The sequence below is a fragment of the Bactrocera oleae genome, chromosome 3 (genome assembly GCF_042242935.1).
Source record: "Bactrocera oleae isolate idBacOlea1 chromosome 3, idBacOlea1, whole genome shotgun sequence".
NCBI lineage: Eukaryota > Metazoa > Arthropoda > Insecta > Diptera > Tephritidae > Bactrocera > Bactrocera oleae.
In genome coordinates this window covers 15657271-15676190 of record NC_091537.1, presented here as the reverse complement: position 1 = coordinate 15676190, position 18920 = coordinate 15657271, and the positions used below count along the sequence as shown (strand labels likewise).

The window sequence follows — 18920 nt, the reverse complement described above, 5'->3', positions numbered from 1 at the left end:
CCATTCACTTAAATAACTGGCAACACTGTTTGTAAAATAACTGTAAATCCAATTTGGCAAAAAAATGCCATTCTAGCGCGGGCGGAAATCAAAATTATTTAAAAATAAGTAAATAGTTTGCTATAATTATTTATAATTTATTAAAAATGGTTCCCCAAAGGAATGTGTAAATATGAGCAATTAAAGGTGATTAAATTACGAGTGATAGATGTGGCGGACGTTGTGATAATGATTCATTATCTCTAGTGGAAACTATTTGCTAATTATTAAATATAAAGTACTCGTACATTGTCTTCCGTCGAAAGCAAATGTATTACAATCTTATTCCAATCGAATTGTACTCCTCAAGTGCAGATGAACACATAGGCATTAGTAAATGAAATTGCGGTAGCCGTTTTGTAATAAATAAGAAAAATCATTCTTTCTTGGAAGGTTCATTCCATTCTTGTACTTCAGCTGTACCCCAAATGCAAAAAGGGATTGTGGGTAGCGTTAGAATAGCAAGCGCTAACCAAAATACTTGCTGCCATTCATGTAAGATAGTCTATATATGTATACATGGATTAAATTAGTAATATTTAAATATAACTAACATTTTTATAATTTTTAATACCTTTACAGTAAGCCAACCTACAGAATACGGAGCGAGTACACCAGCAATGCCACCTATACCGTTTACAATAGCCATAACAGTAGCCGAATAGTTCGGTGTCATATCGTTCGCAGTTAGTTTTATTCCTGCATAAAAACCGCCCATGAGTGCCATTGAGATGGTGAAACTTAAAATTATCCACACTGTATCACAACCAATATATACGGCTGTAACCATAAAGAGCCCGGAAGGTGTGGCAGCTAGTGTGCGAAAATTTTTTAGGATAATATACATATGTAAACATTTAATTAAGGTAAGTGATTAAATATATGACTTCACTAAAAATATAGAGAGAAATACATATGAGTATGAGTAAAAGTATTTCATACCTCTTACTGCATTTAATGTGCTAATTGTTGCCCAGGAAATTATTACAAATTGGTAAACTTGAAAGGCATACGAATAACAACATATTTTTAAAATCGACTTACCAATGAACGTCATCCATTTGCGTACACATGTTGCTCGCGTCAAATCCCGTTTAATTATATAGTCTGCTATGGCTCCCAAGAGTAGCGAAGATAGCCAAAATAATAAAAATGGGATTGAAGAATATAAGCCAGTTTTAAGAATTTGCAATTGCAATACATCATTCAAGAATTTCGGAAAACATGAAGACATTACATAAAAACCCCAATCGTGTGCAACTTGTGCCAAAATAAGCACCCACATTTCTTTACTCTTAAATACGGGAACCCAAGGGAACGGGGGTAAATTATGATCACGTCCAAGACGACCCATATGTTTCAGCAGATACTCCTTTTCCTTGTCACTGATATAGGGATGCGAATTAGGATCACTAAAGCACATAATTATCTGCAATTGTTATTATTTAGTAATACAAGTATATGCATGTATGTAAAGTTTAAGTTATTGAATTAATGGCAGTACTTATATAGCTTACAAAAAACAAAATCCATAAGGTCGCCATTATACCAAATGTATAAAATACCCAAGGCCATGTAGCGTAACGAAGTAAAGCACCGGACATACTGTTACTCAGTACGGTACCCATTTGGCCACCGCCCATTATAAAAGCGCCCAGTAAACTACGTTCATGTACGGGTACCCAATGAGCCAATAGTGCGCTACACGAAGGATATGAAAAGCCAGCACCAAATCCCATTATAGTACGTAGTACAATTAAAGCATATGGTCCGAGTAATGTAATGCATAAGGGTGTTAATAATGTTAATATCGTTGCTGTAGACATGCCACAAACTAACACCCATTTAGCGCCATATTTTTCAGATAGCAAGCCAGCAGGTACATGTCCTACAATATAGCCTATGTAAAAAGAGCCAAGTATGTAGCCTTGCAGTTCTTGTGACCAATCATATTCGCCACCCGGTATCTACGTAGAAAATGAAAGAAGTGTTTGCTTTTACAATTTCCTCAGTGATTAATGGTACACATGTGTACATATGTATATTTACTTTTTCTTCCTCAATGGATATATCTGGTTTAGGACAAACTTCGCCACTAGCTGTTGTTTCATTCGAATATTTGCGCTCTAAAACTAAGCGTGTAATTGTAACGGAAATGCAACTACGTAGCGTATAATTGTTAATTATGGAAAGAAATCCCATTATAGACATGATAACCCGTTGCGGTATCGGGACCACTAAATTGGAAAGGTTTACAAAAACATATATATGTACTTATATATTTTATGTATGCAATATATTTTCTTCTTAAAACTTACGTAGAGATAATTTTTTACCCCATTCTGGTCGTTTATCTTCTATAGTTTCCATTTTATTTATTAATTATTTTATTATTAGCATTATTGCTTGTTTCGAGTAATTAGACAATTGAATGGTCGGTTTTTGCGTTTGCGTTTGACAACATTTTCAAATTCACAAAAAAATTTTTAAACATTACAAATTCAAAATTTAACATATACTCGTAAAACGTTATTTTAATAATTTACTCGAATACATTGCTACTCAAGTGTGCTTTTACTCTTTTTAAAATACACTACAACTGGTTTAAAAACAAAAAAAAACCCAGATAAACTATCGTTCGGACTAGCTTTTCTGATTAGTTGAGTTTATTATTAAATTTAATCAAATATAAGTAATTAATAGTAAAAAAATTTAATATATGTTTATTGTGACATTCCCAGATATACGTTCATTTAGAGAACTCAACTCTGCAATTTTGTAGGATTTATAATATAATTAATTTTATTCCAACAACAACAGTGAAACGAATACTTATCTAAATACTTGTGTGTATATTAGGTTAGGTTAATTAAATAGGCTTGTCCGTTGTGGTGCCCAGAGCTCCTAGGTATGGTTTAAAAAGACCGTCGCATATCGACAAAACGCCTAGAGCCTGGCACAAATTTATTGCAGCGGCTTATCAATGCCAGCCAATTCGCCAGGTTCGTAAAAAGTATGGCAAACGAAATGCTACAACCTTGGCCTGGCGAAAACTGGACAGTGGAGAAGAAAGTGTCTGGATGTTTCCACCTCATCTTCCTTTGCAACTTTGAAAAATTACGTTCTCCAAAATCTGTAGCCTCATTGCGTGAGTGCCAATGGGACAGTGTACAGTTAGGATGCCTATCATTACGGTAATGTGAGCCTTGCCAAGCGCTAGCAGTTCAATAGAACAGTGTATGTTGCCACAAAGCACAAATACTCTTTACAAACAAAAAATTTTCATACATGAACTTTATTTGATCGGTCACTTTGGCCATCAGTTTGTATGGCAGCTATAGGTTATAGTGGTCCGATATCGGCGGTTCCGACAAAGAATCAGCTTCTTGGGGAGAAAACGACGTGTGCAAAATTTCAGAACAATGTCGCAAAAACTGAAGTACTAGTCCGCGTATAGTCAGAAAGACAGTCGGACTTTGTATCTAAATCGACTCAGCTGGTTACGCTGATCAGTTATATATAATATATATTTTAAAGGTTCTCCGACGTTTCCTGCTGCGTAGTACAAACGTCGTGGCAAACATAATATAACCTAAAAAAATTCAGATCTTATCTTTAAAGGCACACTTTTTAGTTTTTAATTGCTTAGTACAACAAAAAATCGCAAATTTTATTCAATTTTATTCGAATCTGACGTCAAAGGAATTAGTTGATCAAATGGTTGTATTTCACCCGATATCAGCAGCGTTGATATTAGCCAAAAAAATGCGCGTACAAGTTTGAATTGTGACTGAAAACAAACAATAATTTATTTATAAAATTTTAATAAATTTAAAAATTTTTGCAAATTTTATAAAATTCTAATAAACAAAAAATTAATTAATATAATCATAAAAACAAAAATAAATGTATACCCACCCAACCAACGAACGAGTGCTTGATAAAGGGTGCAACAATGCCAGTAAGCGAGCCTATCCCATTCGCAATACCCATAAGTGTGGCTGCAAAATTCGGACTCATATCTAACGGTGTCAATTTTATGCCCGCATAGTAACTACCCAGCACATTTATGGCGCAATGGCAGAAGGCAAATAAATTGCTCGTTTCATTGCAAGTTAAACAAGGCAGCAGACTATCGTACAGATTTGGTGCCACTGCAGCTACGGTGAAAGCGAAATTTATTTTTATAGTTATTATTACATTTTCTGATTTCTGGCCTATGATTCGTTAATACTAAATAATAAATACATTTGTATTTTACCTACGAATGCCATAAGTTTTCGCATAACTGTCACGGAGAATATCTCATAGTTGACTAGTAAATCCGAGATCACACCGGACAGCACTGACAGCAACCAATTCATAATATATGGCATTTGATTCTGCAAACCATTGATAATATTTTCAATTAACGGTTCTTGCTTGGCGTCTCTTATAAATTGTGGAACTTCAGCCGCATGTTGCAGCTGTGTCCAATCATATTGTATAGTGGCTGAAATGAGTGCCCACATAGGTAAATTACGAAAAATGTCCTTCCATGGAGTTTTCGTAGTTTTATGCTGACAACGCTCTACTAAACCGATTTCTTTTTGCAGATATTGCTTTTCCGTCACTTTCATAAATGGATTCTCCTCTGGCGTATTGTAACACATGTATATCTAAATTGGAGAACAAGATCGATTTATATTGCTTTTAAAGACATGCCTTTAATGTACTTACGAAACCAATGAACCAAAGTAAAGTGCATATACCAAAGTAATAGAAAATCAACGACCAATCGTAGCGATGTAACAGCAAGCCGGCTATAAAATTACCCATTGAAATACCAATTTGACTGCCACTAAGCACCAATGAGCCTAGCGTAGCACGTTCTTTACCCGGTACCCATTTGGAGAGCAGTTCGCTTAATGCTGGATACGTTGGTCCTTCACTCAAGCCAATTAGCAAACGTATTACTATAAGTGCCAGCGGACCACCCCATTTCACCACAGCTGGTGTGAGCATCGTAAGCAATGCGCTTATGGCCAAACCAATAGCGAGCACCCACTTGCCACCATAACGCATCGCAAGTTGAGCACTTGGCATATGTGACAAAACATAGCCCACATAAAAAGAGATTAAAATAAATGTTTGCAGCTGATCAGACCAATCATAGGTATCATCTTTGCCATGATGCCTATTGCTGAAACTCAATAATGTGCCATTCCGATGTTGTTCCATGCGTTCATATAAATTGAATGAACTCAACTTAACGGTATCGAGATTTGGCATGCGCACATGCTTACGTTTGGGTGCAACGATATGCGCCAGAGCGATATCCAAACAGTGACGCATTGTATAGGCATTGACAATGGCGAGGAAACCGAAAAAACACAAGATGAAACGTTGCGGCACAACATTTGCTGCAATAAAATGAAGAAATCAATGGTAAGTGAAGGATTATTATTATTATATTAATATAAAGACAAATTTTTGTGCATCATAATCACATCTTTCAACTGATAAGTTATAACAGTTGCTGATGAATTTTGGAAACAAAAAAAAAAAACAAAAACAAGTAGGGATGTGCTAAGTTCGGATGTAACCGAATATTTTATACTCTCGCAAAGTCAAATGGTATACTCGTTTGAGATTTTTTTGTGGATTGACCGATATTTTCGGTAGAAGGTCAACTATAGGCACTGGGGTCCACATATTCAGTACCTAGGGGCTTGAACAGTTTTGGTTTAGTTAAGATAACTTTTGGTTACAAGGTGGCATACTTTAAACGTATTATTCACGCAATGTTTTACGCTGATGTAACCATTGTTGCTTGATTTGCATACTGGAAAGTAAAAAAATCGTATGGAATTTAAAATGATGTTATATGGGAAATAGGCGTGGTTGTAATCCGATTTCGCCCATTTTCATACTATAATATAGAAATATGAGAAGAATATTATGTACCGAATTTGGTTGAAATTGGCTAAGCAGATCCCAAGATATGGACTTTCACCTAAATATGGGCGGTGCCACGCCGACTGTCTAATTTTAAACGCGGTTCCTATAAAGTCATCATACCATCCCAGAGATAAAATTTAATGTATCTTGGGTGTTTAGTGCTTGATTTATCGCGCTTTTAAGAGTTTTTAACAGTTATATGGGGAGTGGGCGGGATTGTCTCCCGATTTCACCCATAGTCACACTGTCGATAGAAGTGCAAAAACATTTGCTCTCAATTAATTTTTTTATTATGGTTTTAGCGTTTTAGGAAAGTTGCACATTAAACCTATTGGGGGGCGGGACCACGCCCACTTTTTTAAAAACTTTAAACTGCAAATGCCCCTCCCTAATGTGATCCTGTATATCAAATAACAGTCTTGTATCTTATTGTGGAGCTTAGTTATGGCAATTTATTTGTTTTTGATTAATGGCGTTTTGTGGGCGTGGCAGTGGTCCGATTACAGAAGAAACATGTGTACCTAGTTTCTTAAAGATATCTAAATTTTTTCTCAAGTTACAGCTTACACAGACGGATGGACGGACAGATAGTCACCCGGATTTCAACTCGTCTCTTCATCCTGATCATTTATATATACATAATCCTATATCTAAATCGATTAGTTTTAGGTGATACAAACAACCGTTAGGTGAACAAAACTTATACTCTGTAGCAACAAGTTGCGAGAGTATAAAAAACGTTTACTTCAGCTGCACCGAAACTATAATACCCTTCACAGGTACATTTATTATTGCAAAAAGGGTATAAAACGATCTTTAACTTGATTTTGATCGGTCAGCTGTCAAACAAGCTATATGCTATAGTGCTCTGAACCGTACGATACTTTCGGAGATTGTGCGCTCTCTGCGGCCAATAATTTATGCTGAAGATATCTTGCAAAGCAAAAAAGTTTTCTATACAAAAACTTGATTTTGATCGTTCAGTTGGCATGTCAGCTATATGCTATGGTGATCCAAAATCGGCGATTCCGACAATTATGCAATTTCTTGGTGAGAAAAGGACGTGTGCAAAATTTCAGTTCGATATCTTAAAGTCTAGTTCGCGTATATACAGACAGACGGACGGACGGACGGATATGGCTAAATCAACACAGTTCTTCTCGCTGATCATTCAAATAAACTCATATAATCGATAGGTCTTCAACGTTTTCTTCTGGGTGTTGCAAACATCGTGGTAAATGTAATAAAGCCTGTGCAGGGTATAAAAATTATTATTTTTGAAATCAACAGCCCAAAATGCAGCTATACTAACTTACTTTTCAACGTTCGGTTTCCTGTGTTACTTACATATATTGAGCAAATGATCCTGCATAGCTTCAAACCAAGGAAATTGTTTCTTTATCCATGTTGTTATCAACAGTCTTTGTTGTGCTACCCACAAATTTTCTGTTGCTGTGGCCATGCAGCACGCCAATACAATTTTTATTTATTTATTTTCAATAACAAAATCGTAATTTAGTCAATTGTTTTGTAACTGCACGTTATGGTTAAAAAAATCACGTTTAATTATTTGCTAATAAGCGAAGAAATATAAAAATTAAAGAGCTGGAAAAACAACCGCTTGCACGTAAAGATTTTGAGGGAAAAATATCTAATGAAAAAAGTAAAATAAATTTTGTGGCATTGAAATCGTATACAAGCAATTTTTGGGAACATTCATTTATTTTATTTGAAATTATACAAAATGTCGTTAGTTGAAACATTATAGTAGGTCAAAAGAAAAAAAATAAATTACAAAGAATTAAGTTAATATTTATATTTTCTAAAGTAGCCACTAAGTTCGTTAATTATATGTTAGGTATGGCAAATATATGGTTGTCAAATATCCCTTCCGCTTTTTTGCTCTTCATTCAATGCTTTATAAAAAGTGTTACAGTGATCGGATTTAGTTAAAATATGCGCCGTTTTGTTCGATGATCTGTTTCCATCTAGACGGCAACTTCATAATACCTTCCTCGTAGAAGCCCCCCTCCTTATTTGCGAAGAATTCGGACAGCCACTTTTCACAAGTCTCTTTTGAGTTCAACTTCACACCACCAAGGGCATTCGCCATGGACAGGAACAGGCGGTAATCACTTGGCGCTACGTCCGGGCTATATGGTGGATGCGATAAAACCTCCCATCCGAGCTCCCGTAGCTTCTGACGAGTTATCAACGAAGTGTGTGGTCTGGCGTTGTCCTGGTGGAACACTACACCCTTCCTGTTGGCCAATTCTGGACGCTTCTGGTCGATCGCCTGCTTCAAGCGGTCCAGTTGTTCGCAGTAGATGGTAGAATTAAGCGTCTGGCCATATGGGAGCAGCTCATAGTGGATGATTCCCTTCCAATCCCACCAAACACACAGCAAAACCTTCCTGGCCGTCAATCCCGGCTTGGCCACTGTTTGGGACGATTCACCGGCCTTCGACCACGACCGTTTTCGCTTGATATTGTCGTATATGATCCATTTTTCGTCGCCAGTCACCATCCGCTTCAAGAATGGGACGAGTTCGTTCCGTTTCAGCAGCATATCGCAGGCGTTGATTCGGTCCAGAAGGTTTTTTTGCGTCAAATTGTGCGGCACCCAAACATCAAACTTTTTTTTGTATCCAGCCTTCTGCAGATGGTTCAAAATGGTTTGGTGACTAACTCCCATCTCCTGGGCGATGTCACGAGATGCCATATGCCGGTCTAACTCGATGTATTCCATGATTTGATCGGTATTTGTCGTCACAGGTCTTCCGCCGGCTGGCTTATCCATGGTGTCGTTTTCACCGGCTCTGAATCGTCGAAACCATTCCTCCGCGGTTCGAAGTGATAGAGTACCATCCCCCAAAACACCATTAATCTCACGGAACGTTTCTCTAGCGGATTTGCCTTTAACGAAGGAAAACTTTAAAATAGCGCGAATTTCGGCGTTAGTGAACTCCATGTTTACACGTCTATAACAGTTGAACGCAATATCCAAACTAATCATGCATAGCGTTGTTTTGTAGGTTATGTCAAGACCTTTAAAATTATTGCCGCGAAATTCAAAAGACAAAAAAGCGGAAGGGAGATATTTGACAGCCTTATATTTAAATTTGCAGACTTAGATATATCCATTATGTCAATTTCAAAACAATTTCAATTATTGCGTTGCTAAATTCATTTGAAATCAATTTCATTGTTCTCAGGCTAGCATGCCAATGGTTATGTGGTTTTTATGATCTTAGGAACTTTGAACCAAATTCTACCTATTTAAATCAGTTAACCAAAAATTAACTTCTAACTAACAAACCCCTCATCATTGAGCCAAAATTATTTTTCGAACACCCATTAAAACAACGAAATTTTCTTTTAAATAAATATTTTGTTAATTTTCTATATTTTCAATACTATTTTTCCACTTACACAGTAAATAAAATTAGAAAACTTAGCAAATTCGTTAGACTCAGTCTATTTCAACTAAATTACTTTAAAAACTAATTAACATTATTAGACAAAATTCTTAAAAATATGCATTTCAATAGAGTTCTATTTCTATAGTAAATTAATTTAATCTACTTCCTCAACAGTGGGTCCAGTGCGTCCACTGAATCCGCCCGCTTGTTGACCACAAGACGCTCCTTGTGCACCACCACTATGTAGTTTTGTCATGATTGGTGAACACAGTTTAGTGAGCGTGTTCATTTTGTCTTCATATTCTTCCTTGTCGGCCAAAGTGTTGGCATCGAGCCATTTGATTGTGTCATCACAAACCTTCAATGCTTCGCCCTTCTCCTGAGCACTCAATTTATCACCTGCGCCATCCAGGGCTTGTTTCACACCAAATACATAACTCTCCAAGTTATTTCTAGCCGCGATCTTATTGCGTTGTCGTTCATCTTCTTCGGCATAGCGTTCCGCCTCGTTCACCATACGATCGATATCTTCTTGTGATAGACGTCCTTTGTCGTTCTTGATAGTGATATTCTTGGCATTTCTTGAACTCAATTCCTTCGCCGATACATTCAGAATGCCGTTGGCGTCCAGATCAAAGGTAACCTCAATCTGTGGCACTCCGCGTGGAGCTGGCGGTATGCCCGATAAGTCGAATGTGCCCAGTCGATTGTTGTCCTTGGTCATCACACGTTCACCCTCGTAAACCTGGATTGTGACACCACTTTGGTTGTCGGAGTATGTTGAGAATGTTTGAGTTTGTTTGCATGGAATTCGGCAATTTCGTTCAACAATTTTCGCCATAACACCACCAGCTGTTTCGATACCTAAGGACAATGGTGCTACGTCGACCAATAGCACATCCTGAATTTCACTGCTCTTGTCACCACTTAGAATAGCAGCTTGGACGGCTGCACCATATGCCACTGCCTCATCCGGATTGATTGAAAGATTCAGACTTTTGCCACAGAAGAACGACTGTAGTAGACTCTGAACTTTTGGAATACGTGTGGAACCACCAACCAATACGATATCGTGTATTTGATTCTTGTCCATCTTCGCGTCATTCAACGCCTTCTCCACTGGGTCCAAGGTCTGACGGAATAAATCAGCACACAATTCTTCAAAGCGAGCTCGTGACACTTTCGTGTAGAAGTCCACTCCTTCGTATAGTGCATCGATTTCGATTGTGGCTTCGGTGCTTGATGATAAAGTACGCTTCGCACGTTCGGCTGCTGTACGTAGACGACGTAATGCTCTTGGATTCGAACGTAGGTCTTTTTTGTACTTTCGTTTGAACTCATCAGCCAAGTGGTTGACCAGTCGGTTGTCAAAATCTTCCCCACCAAGATGTGTGTCACCAGCGGTTGCACGCACTTCGAACAGTGAACCCTCGTCAATGGTCAAGATTGATACATCAAAAGTACCACCGCCCAAATCGAAGATCAGAACATTACGTTCACCTTTCAGATTCTTATCCAGACCGTAGGCTAAGGCGGCTGCTGTCGGTTCATTAATGATTCGTAACACATTCAAACCAGCAATACGACCCGCATCCTTAGTCGCCTGTCTCTGTGAGTCATTGAAGTATGCTGGTACTGTGATGACGGCGTCTGTCACTGTTGTTCCTAAGTATGCCTCAGCTGTCTCCTTCATCTTGGTCAACACCATTGACGAAATTTCTTCTGGCGCAAAGCGTTTGTTCTCACCTTTGTACTCGACACTGATCTTTGGTTTGCCACCGTCACTCACTACTTTGAAAGGCCAATGTTTGACATCCTCCATGATCTTCGGATCGTCATACTTGCGTCCAATCAATCGCTTGGCGTCGAATACTGTGTTCTTTGGATTCATGGCAACCTGGTTCTTCGCCGCATCGCCAATGAGTCGCTCTGAATCTGTAAAGGCAACGTAACTGGGCGTTGTGCGGTTGCCTTGGTCATTGGCGATAATCTCCACTTTGCCGTGTTGGAAGACACCAACACAGGAGTATGTTGTTCCCAAATCAATACCGATTGCTACCATGTTGACTTGCTTTTGTTATACTTTTTCTTCAATTAAACTTTTCAATACTATACTTTTTTAAACTTTTGTAATTGTTTATATCACTTTGTGTTAAAAACACTTTCGCGTTTGTTTGTTACAATCTCTCTAAGAGTTGTTAATACTTTGTTTGCTTAGTGCCGTTTCAGACAGGGATGCAAAAGAGTCGGATGTTTTTCAAATTTTCTTTTGGTGTCGCTCTGGGCATTCACACGGTCAAAAAGAGTCCAGCAACTCGAGTCTAGTTTTTCTGCATTCCTTTTCACAAAATGTTCGTAAATATTTGTGCGGTTCGACTGCGCAACACCGCGCAACACTGCATGCTGCGTATTTCATTTGTATGTTGAGATGATGGTCACACATTTTGCTTGCAATGAATTACCATAAATATGGTAGAACAATATGCATAATACAAGTACCTACCCGCTAAATAGTTTCAAAAAAATACTAAAAACGGGAATTCCCTAATCCACAAGAATGTATTGAATATCCGCTATTAATATTTTCAAGGCCAAATTTATAATAGGAATTTCCTAATCTTTAAGTATTAAAAACTCATAATTTCTTTACTCCATATTAAAAATTCATAATTTCTTTACTCCATAATCTATATCTTAATTTTCTCCTTATTTACAATTTGTCATAATATTTCTATTATTCTATGCATACGTATTTGCATATTACATACAAAAATAGATAACAGAACTCAAATTTGCGATCGAATTCATTTGAAACCGAGCGCTCTTGCAACCATTCAAAGGATTTGAAAGTGAAAAGGAATGCTGAAAAGGGTAGCAGCGAGCTGTTACGAAAAAGAACACAAAGCGTGCCACCCGAACACGAGTGGCACGGTCCCTTCGTCTTTCCTCGTCGTCCCCTCGCCCACAATAAACTGGTATGAGACTCTTTTGCGTCCCTGTCTGAAACGGCACTTATTCAATTCTGAATCGAAGAGCGCTCACGTCTGGTATTTATACTAAAATGGCTCTTCGTCGAATATTCCGGATGCTCTTTCTCGAAATTTCCACACTAATCTACCAGCTGGGTGGAAATTTCTTTAGTATAGTAGCTCTCGTGTGCTCAGACTGTGCATGATTAATAACACATATACATACATATGTACATACAGATACAGGTATTTCTGACTCTATAGCCGGCAAATAATGGTATGAGAGAATCAAAAAAATTAATTCTCTTTATTCGCTGCTCTTTAATGTCGCACAGTGGCTTATTTATTGTGTTTGAATTACATAAGTTTTATACCAAAACTAAATTGTAATTATCATTAATTAATTGAATTATACTAGATTCTATTTATTGAAATTCCTACTTACACGAAATACGGTTTGTTTTCATTTAAGCCACGAATATAGCCAAATTTTTCGGGGATCTGTCTTGTACTTTATTGTTGAGTTTATTCATTCACTGTAGTGAAATATAATAAGAAAAATTAATAGTTTACAACTAGATTTTCTGCCTAAAATCAAGCAACAAAAAACGATCACACCTATACCAATTCATTGTAAAATAGTGTAAAGGGTAAATAGTTTTCTGAAGAAATCCAAATTAAAATTGTCGTTAAGCATATGATAGTAGTAAGTTTCTGACCAAAATTTTCACAATTCGGTAAATGTTATACTGTGCTTATTTGTTTGTTACGAAGTGGAATCAAAACAAAAGAAATAACGCGAAGTACTCTATCCTTTATTCTAGAAATTCATATGTACATATATGTATGTATATATTTATGCCTTTAAAAGAGTTATATCAACCCTGATATGTACATATGTACATACAAATATGGTATTATTTGAAGATACGTATAACGAAGTATATGTATAATTTTGTATGGTAAATCGCTAGAGCTCCGAATTCTTTTCTCTTTTATTCTCTGTCGGTATAGAATTTCTAAGTATATATGTAAGTAGTAGAAAATTCTGGAAGTTTCTGCAATTTAAAGATAAATATTTACTAATATAAGAATATCTCTACAGTTTTACTAATCATACTCTATTTTAACATACTTATATGCCCATTCAATTTCATTAAGATATCTGACAAAACCGGCTGACGTATTCGGTATAAAGGGCAGAGGATAATATTATATTTTGGAACTAGACTATGATCATTTTCAGACTATGACAGGAGGACATACATATTTAATTATAATGCTTTGAACAAAATTAGGTTATCATAGGTTGAGTAATTTGTAATATGGACGATAAATGAAAAGTAGGCTGTACCCCGTTCATTGTCCTATTTTTTAATACAACTCTAATAAATTTTTAGGGGTTTTGAATGTAATGCATTTACCAAGTCTCATCCATATTTCTCAATTAACACCTGAAGACAGACTCACGAACAGATAAACATGGCGAAACCACGACGAGTATAATGTCACAAAAGATCTTGTATTAGCACGCTGTTGGTTGAAGGTGCGCGAGATAAGTAGTTGGGACAATAGACATCTCCAAAAGACCGTGAATTATTGTGCATGCAGGAAATAATAGCTATGAGAAAGCTGTTGGCGGTATGGACAAACAATCGTCGTTTCGTGACTGTCTTAAAAACATGGATTTTTTGGTAGGCTACGAACTGCTGCAGCAACCCATATTTTTCAGACAGATTAAAGAAGTTGGAGCATCGTTTTGTCAAGTATGAGTATATCGAATTAAAAAGAGACTTCATTGAGAAACAAATGTCCATTTTCTGTTTACTTTTGAAGAATTAGTCAGGCGTACAGTACATATGGCGAGGTTATAAAAATTATATGCTTATATGCATAAAATTCCCAGTTATATCTGTGTTAGAACTTAGCAATAACTTTTTCAAGGTCGCTTCGATCATCTTATAAACTTTGTTTTAGTTTTCATGTTGAAACAGGAGTTCTATTATTACACTGTACTATAATTGGTTCGATATTAAGCCAAACCAATTTTTTTGAAAGATTGAGTCATCGGTAAAACATAATTTCTCCGCTTTTTTTCGGAAGATAGCTTCCAAACTGAATATATGTATGTATTTTCCGTCGAATTTGTTCATGACAGATGCTATAAATGGTTAAAGTCGGATCTTCGAAAAATTAAAATTTTTAAATTTAAAAAATTACCGAGCTCATTTTTACGTATTTTGTTTGTTCGTGTCTTTGTATTTACTATTTTTTAGTATTTTTAACTAATCTCTCGAAAAAAATATTTTGGTCCAATACATAGAAAATTAATCCATTTTGCCGTAATTATTCTTATTCAAGGGGTGTGAATTCTGATTTTCAACGGTGTCACAGAATCTGATTGGATCTTCGTATTTTTGAACATACGCAAAACCAATATTCGAATCTGCTTTGTACTAACGTAACAAAAAAATGAATAAATTTGGAATTAAAATATTGAATAAAGTCTTTTAAAATTTACCATGAGTTCCGCTATTTTCGCTTTTATTTTATTGGAAGAAATAAGTTGAAAAAAATTAAAAAAAATAATAAGAGATCACAATACTCCATTTGCACCAGGAGAATCGCATGTGAATTTTGCCTTGCATTTACTTGTATGCTTGTATACATGTTTAATTTACAGATTTTTATCACATTATCGACAGAGCTATTCGGGTGTTAAATTACGTTTATTATGTTTTGTAAATCCTCTTAAAATATCTGAATTTTTTCCTTAAACTCAATAATTATGACATTTTGTGCTTTATTCTTATGGTTTCCCTATAGAAATAACGATAAATTAAATCGTAACAATAATATAAGTTAATTTTTTAATTTACATTTTAAATCTATCAGTGACTACCCCCTTGCTTTGTTTCTGACAACCGTGACACCCAAAACCGATACAATTTCTGTTTCGAACGTCAAACCAATAATATCTGAATTCATGACACCTACTACATTTTTTTATCGGTTTCAATTCTGATTCCGACAACTATCAGATTCTACAACACCCCTGATTATTATTAAAAACAATTATTCACTAAACAACAAGATATTTAACTAATTTTACAATCATACGAGATAACCCAATATATGGTTCATACTATGACTTCATCATCACTTAAAAGAGGATTTTTGATCCCTTAATGTAATTAAAAGTTTATAAAACATTTGCTTAGAATTTTAGACCTATAGAAAACTCTTCCAACAATACTACATTTTTGATTCAATAATGTCATTATTGCACGCAATATTTACCATACTTGCTTTGTAGGCAAGTAAAGACTTCTAAACTAACTCCCGAATAATTCTCTGGATCATAGAATAAAATACAAATGATACTTTAGCTTTGAAAGCTCAATTTACATCTATCCAAAGAGAAAAATGAAACATGCTTCTTCAGTTTAATGATACAACGTTATTTTCTTTTATATATACAATTTGTTCAAGTTATATATTTTCAGTCTTTTTCGCTTTAACATATTTTTTCTAAAATTGCTTAACTTTAAAAACTAGGTAACGCCTCATGACTATGTTCTTAAAATTATACATTAAAGTAGCCAACTATTCCTATAGTAAATTAGTTTAATCTACTTCCTCAACAGTGGGTCCAGTACGTCCATTGAATCCGCCCGCTTGTTGACCACAAGACGCTCCTTGTGCACCACCACTATGTAATTTTGTCATGATTGGTGAACACAGTTTAGTGAGCGTGTTCATTTTGTCTTCATATTCTTCCTTGTCGGCCAACGTATTGAGATCGAGCCATTTGATTGTGTCGTCACAAGCCTTCAATGCTTCGCTCTTCTCCTGAGCACTCAATTTATCACCTGCGCCATCCAGGGCTTGTTTCACACCAAATACATAACTCTCCAAGTTATTTCTAGCCGCGATCTTATTGCGTTGTCGTTCATCTTCTTCGGCATAGCGTTCCGCCTCGTTCACCATACGATCGATATCTTCTTGTGATAGACGTCCTTTGTCGTTCTTGATAGTGATATTCTTGGCATTTCCTGAACTCAATTCCTTCGCCGATACATTCAGAATGCCGTTGGCGTCCAGATCAAAGGTAACCTCAATCTGTGGCACTCCGCGTGGAGCTGGCGGTATGCCCGATAAGTCGAATGTGCCCAGTCGATTGTTGTCCTTGGTCATCACACGTTCACCCTCGTAAACCTGGATTGTGACACCACTTTGGTTGTCGGAGTATGTTGAGAATGTTTGAGTTTGTTTGCATGGAATTCGGCAATTTCGTTCAACAATTTTCGCCATAACACCACCAGCTGTTTCGATACCTAAGGACAATGGTGCTACGTCGACCAATAGCACATCCTGAATTTCACTGCTCTTGTCACCACTTAGAATAGCAGCTTGGACGGCTGCACCATATGCCACTGCCTCATCCGGATTGATTGAAAGATTCAGACTTTTGCCACAGAAGAACGACTGTAGTAGACTCTGAACTTTTGGAATACGTGTGGAACCACCAACCAATACGATATCGTGTATTTGATTCTTGTCCATCTTCGCGTCATTCAACGCCTTCTCCACTGGGTCCAAGGTCTGACGGAATAAATCAGCACACAATTCTTCAAAGCGAGCTCGTGACACTTTCGTGTAGAAGTCCACTCCTTCGTATAGTGCATCGATTTCGATTGTGGCTTCGGTGCTTGATGATAAAGTACGCTTCGCACGTTCGGCTGCTGTACGTAGACGACGTAATGCTCTTGGATTCGAACGTAGGTCTTTTTTGTACTTTCGTTTGAACTCATCAGCCAAGTGGTTGACCAGTCGGTTGTCAAAATCTTCCCCACCAAGATGTGTGTCACCAGCGGTTGCACGCACTTCGAACAGTGAACCCTCGTCAATGGTCAAGATTGATACATCAAAAGTACCACCGCCCAAATCGAAGATCAGAACATTACGTTCACCTTTCAGATTCTTATCCAGACCGTAGGCTAAGGCGGCTGCTGTCGGTTCATTAATGATTCGTAACACATTCAAACCAGCAATACGACCCGCATCCTTAGTCGCCTGTCTCTGTGAGTCATTGAAGTATGCTGGTACTGTGATGACGGCGTCTGTCACTGTTGTTCCTAAGTATGCCTCAGCTGTCTCCTTCATCTTGGTCAACACCATTGACGAAATTTCTTCTGGCGCAAAGCGTTTGTTCTCACCTTTGTACTCGACACTGATCTTTGGTTTGCCACCGTCACTCACTACTTTGAAAGGCCAATGTTTGACATCCTCCATGATCTTCGGATCGTCATACTTGCGTCCAATCAATCGCTTGGCGTCGAATACTGTGTTCTTTGGATTCATGGCAACCTGGTTCTTCGCCGCATCGCCAATGAGTCGCTCTGAATCTGTAAAGGCAACGTAACTGGGCGTTGTGCGGTTGCCTTGGTCATTGGCGATAATCTCCACTTTGCCGTGTTGGAAGACACCAACACAGGAGTATGTTGTTCCCAAATCAATACCGATTGCTACCATGTTGACTTGCTTTTGTTATACTTTTTCTTCAATTAAACTTTTCAATACTATACTTTTTTAAACTTTTGTAATTGTTTATATCACTTTGTGTTAAAAACACTTTCGCGTTTGTTTGTTACAATCTCTCTAAGAGTTGTTAATACTTTGTTTGCTTATTCAATTCTGAATCGAAGAGCGCTCACGTCTGGTATTTATACTAAAATGGCTCTTCGTCGAATATTCCGGATGCTCTTTCTCGAAATTTCCACACTAATCTACCAGCTGGGTGGAAATTTCTATTCGTATAGTAGCTCTCGTGTGCTCAGACTGTGCATGATTAATAACACATATACATACAGATACAGGTATTTCTGACTCTATAGCCGGCAAATAATGGTATGAGAGAATCAAAAAAATTAATTCTCTTTATTCGCTGCTCTTTAATGTCGCACAGTGGCTTATTTATTGTGTTTGAATTACATAAGTTTTATACCAAAACTAAATTGTAATTATCATTAATTAATTGAATTATACTAGATTCTATTTATTGAAATTCCTACTTACACGAAATACGGTTTGTTTTCATTTAAGCCACGAATATAGCCAAATTTTTCGGGGATCTGTCTTGTACTTTATTGTTGAGTTTATTCATTCACTGTAGTGAAATATAATAAGAAAAATTAATAGTTTACAACTAGATTTTCTGCCTAAAATCAAGCAACAAAAAACGATCACACCTATACCAATTCATTGTAAAATAGTGTAAAGGGTAAATAGTTTTCTGAAGAAATCCAAATTAAAATTGTCGTTAAGCATATGATAGTAGTAAGTTTCTGACCAAAATTTTCACAATTCGGTAAATGTTATACTGTGCTTATTTGTTTGTTACGAAGTGGAATCAAAACAAAAGAAATAACGCGAAGTACTCTATCCTTTATTCTAGAAATTCATATGTACATATATGTATGTATATATTTATGCCTTTAAAAGAGTTATATCAACCCTGATATGTACATATGTACATACAAATATGGTA

At 36.7% G+C, this 18920-nt stretch overlaps 3 protein-coding genes and 1 long non-coding RNA gene across 4 annotated transcripts; 1 reads left to right on the top strand and 3 right to left on the bottom strand.

Moving 5' to 3' along the window:
- Positions 1–43: 43 nt before the first annotated feature.
- Positions 44–4723, top strand: LOC138856464 (uncharacterized). The gene is made up of 4 exons (XR_011395683.1): positions 44–186; positions 433–534; positions 622–905; positions 4635–4723. It is a non-coding gene; the product is annotated as an uncharacterized lncRNA (long non-coding RNA).
- On the bottom strand, positions 114–2539 carry LOC106616750 (putative inorganic phosphate cotransporter). Its single transcript, XM_014233598.3, has 6 exons — positions 2358–2539; positions 2089–2276; positions 1557–2006; positions 1084–1468; positions 614–852; positions 114–544 (listed from the first exon to the last, which is right to left on the bottom strand). The coding sequence occupies exons 1-6, from the start codon at positions 2407–2409 to the stop codon at positions 416–418; spliced, it is 1443 nt and encodes a 480-aa protein (XP_014089073.1). The 5' UTR covers positions 2410–2539; the 3' UTR covers positions 114–415.
- On the bottom strand, positions 3649–7634 carry LOC106616745 (putative inorganic phosphate cotransporter). Its single transcript, XM_014233591.3, has 5 exons — positions 7327–7634; positions 4759–5441; positions 4301–4697; positions 3958–4199; positions 3649–3829 (listed from the first exon to the last, which is right to left on the bottom strand). Exons 1-5 carry the CDS (start codon positions 7439–7441, stop codon positions 3710–3712), a joined length of 1557 nt encoding a protein of 518 aa, XP_014089066.1. The 5' UTR covers positions 7442–7634; the 3' UTR covers positions 3649–3709.
- Positions 7635–9350: 1716 nt separating this feature from the next.
- On the bottom strand, positions 9351–18079 carry LOC138856463 (heat shock protein 70-like). Its single transcript, XM_070107576.1, has 2 exons — positions 16065–18079; positions 9351–9640 (listed from the first exon to the last, which is right to left on the bottom strand). Exons 1-2 carry the CDS (start codon positions 17903–17905, stop codon positions 9556–9558), a joined length of 1926 nt encoding a protein of 641 aa, XP_069963677.1. The 5' UTR covers positions 17906–18079; the 3' UTR covers positions 9351–9555.
- Between the last annotated feature and the right edge of the window lie 841 nt (positions 18080–18920).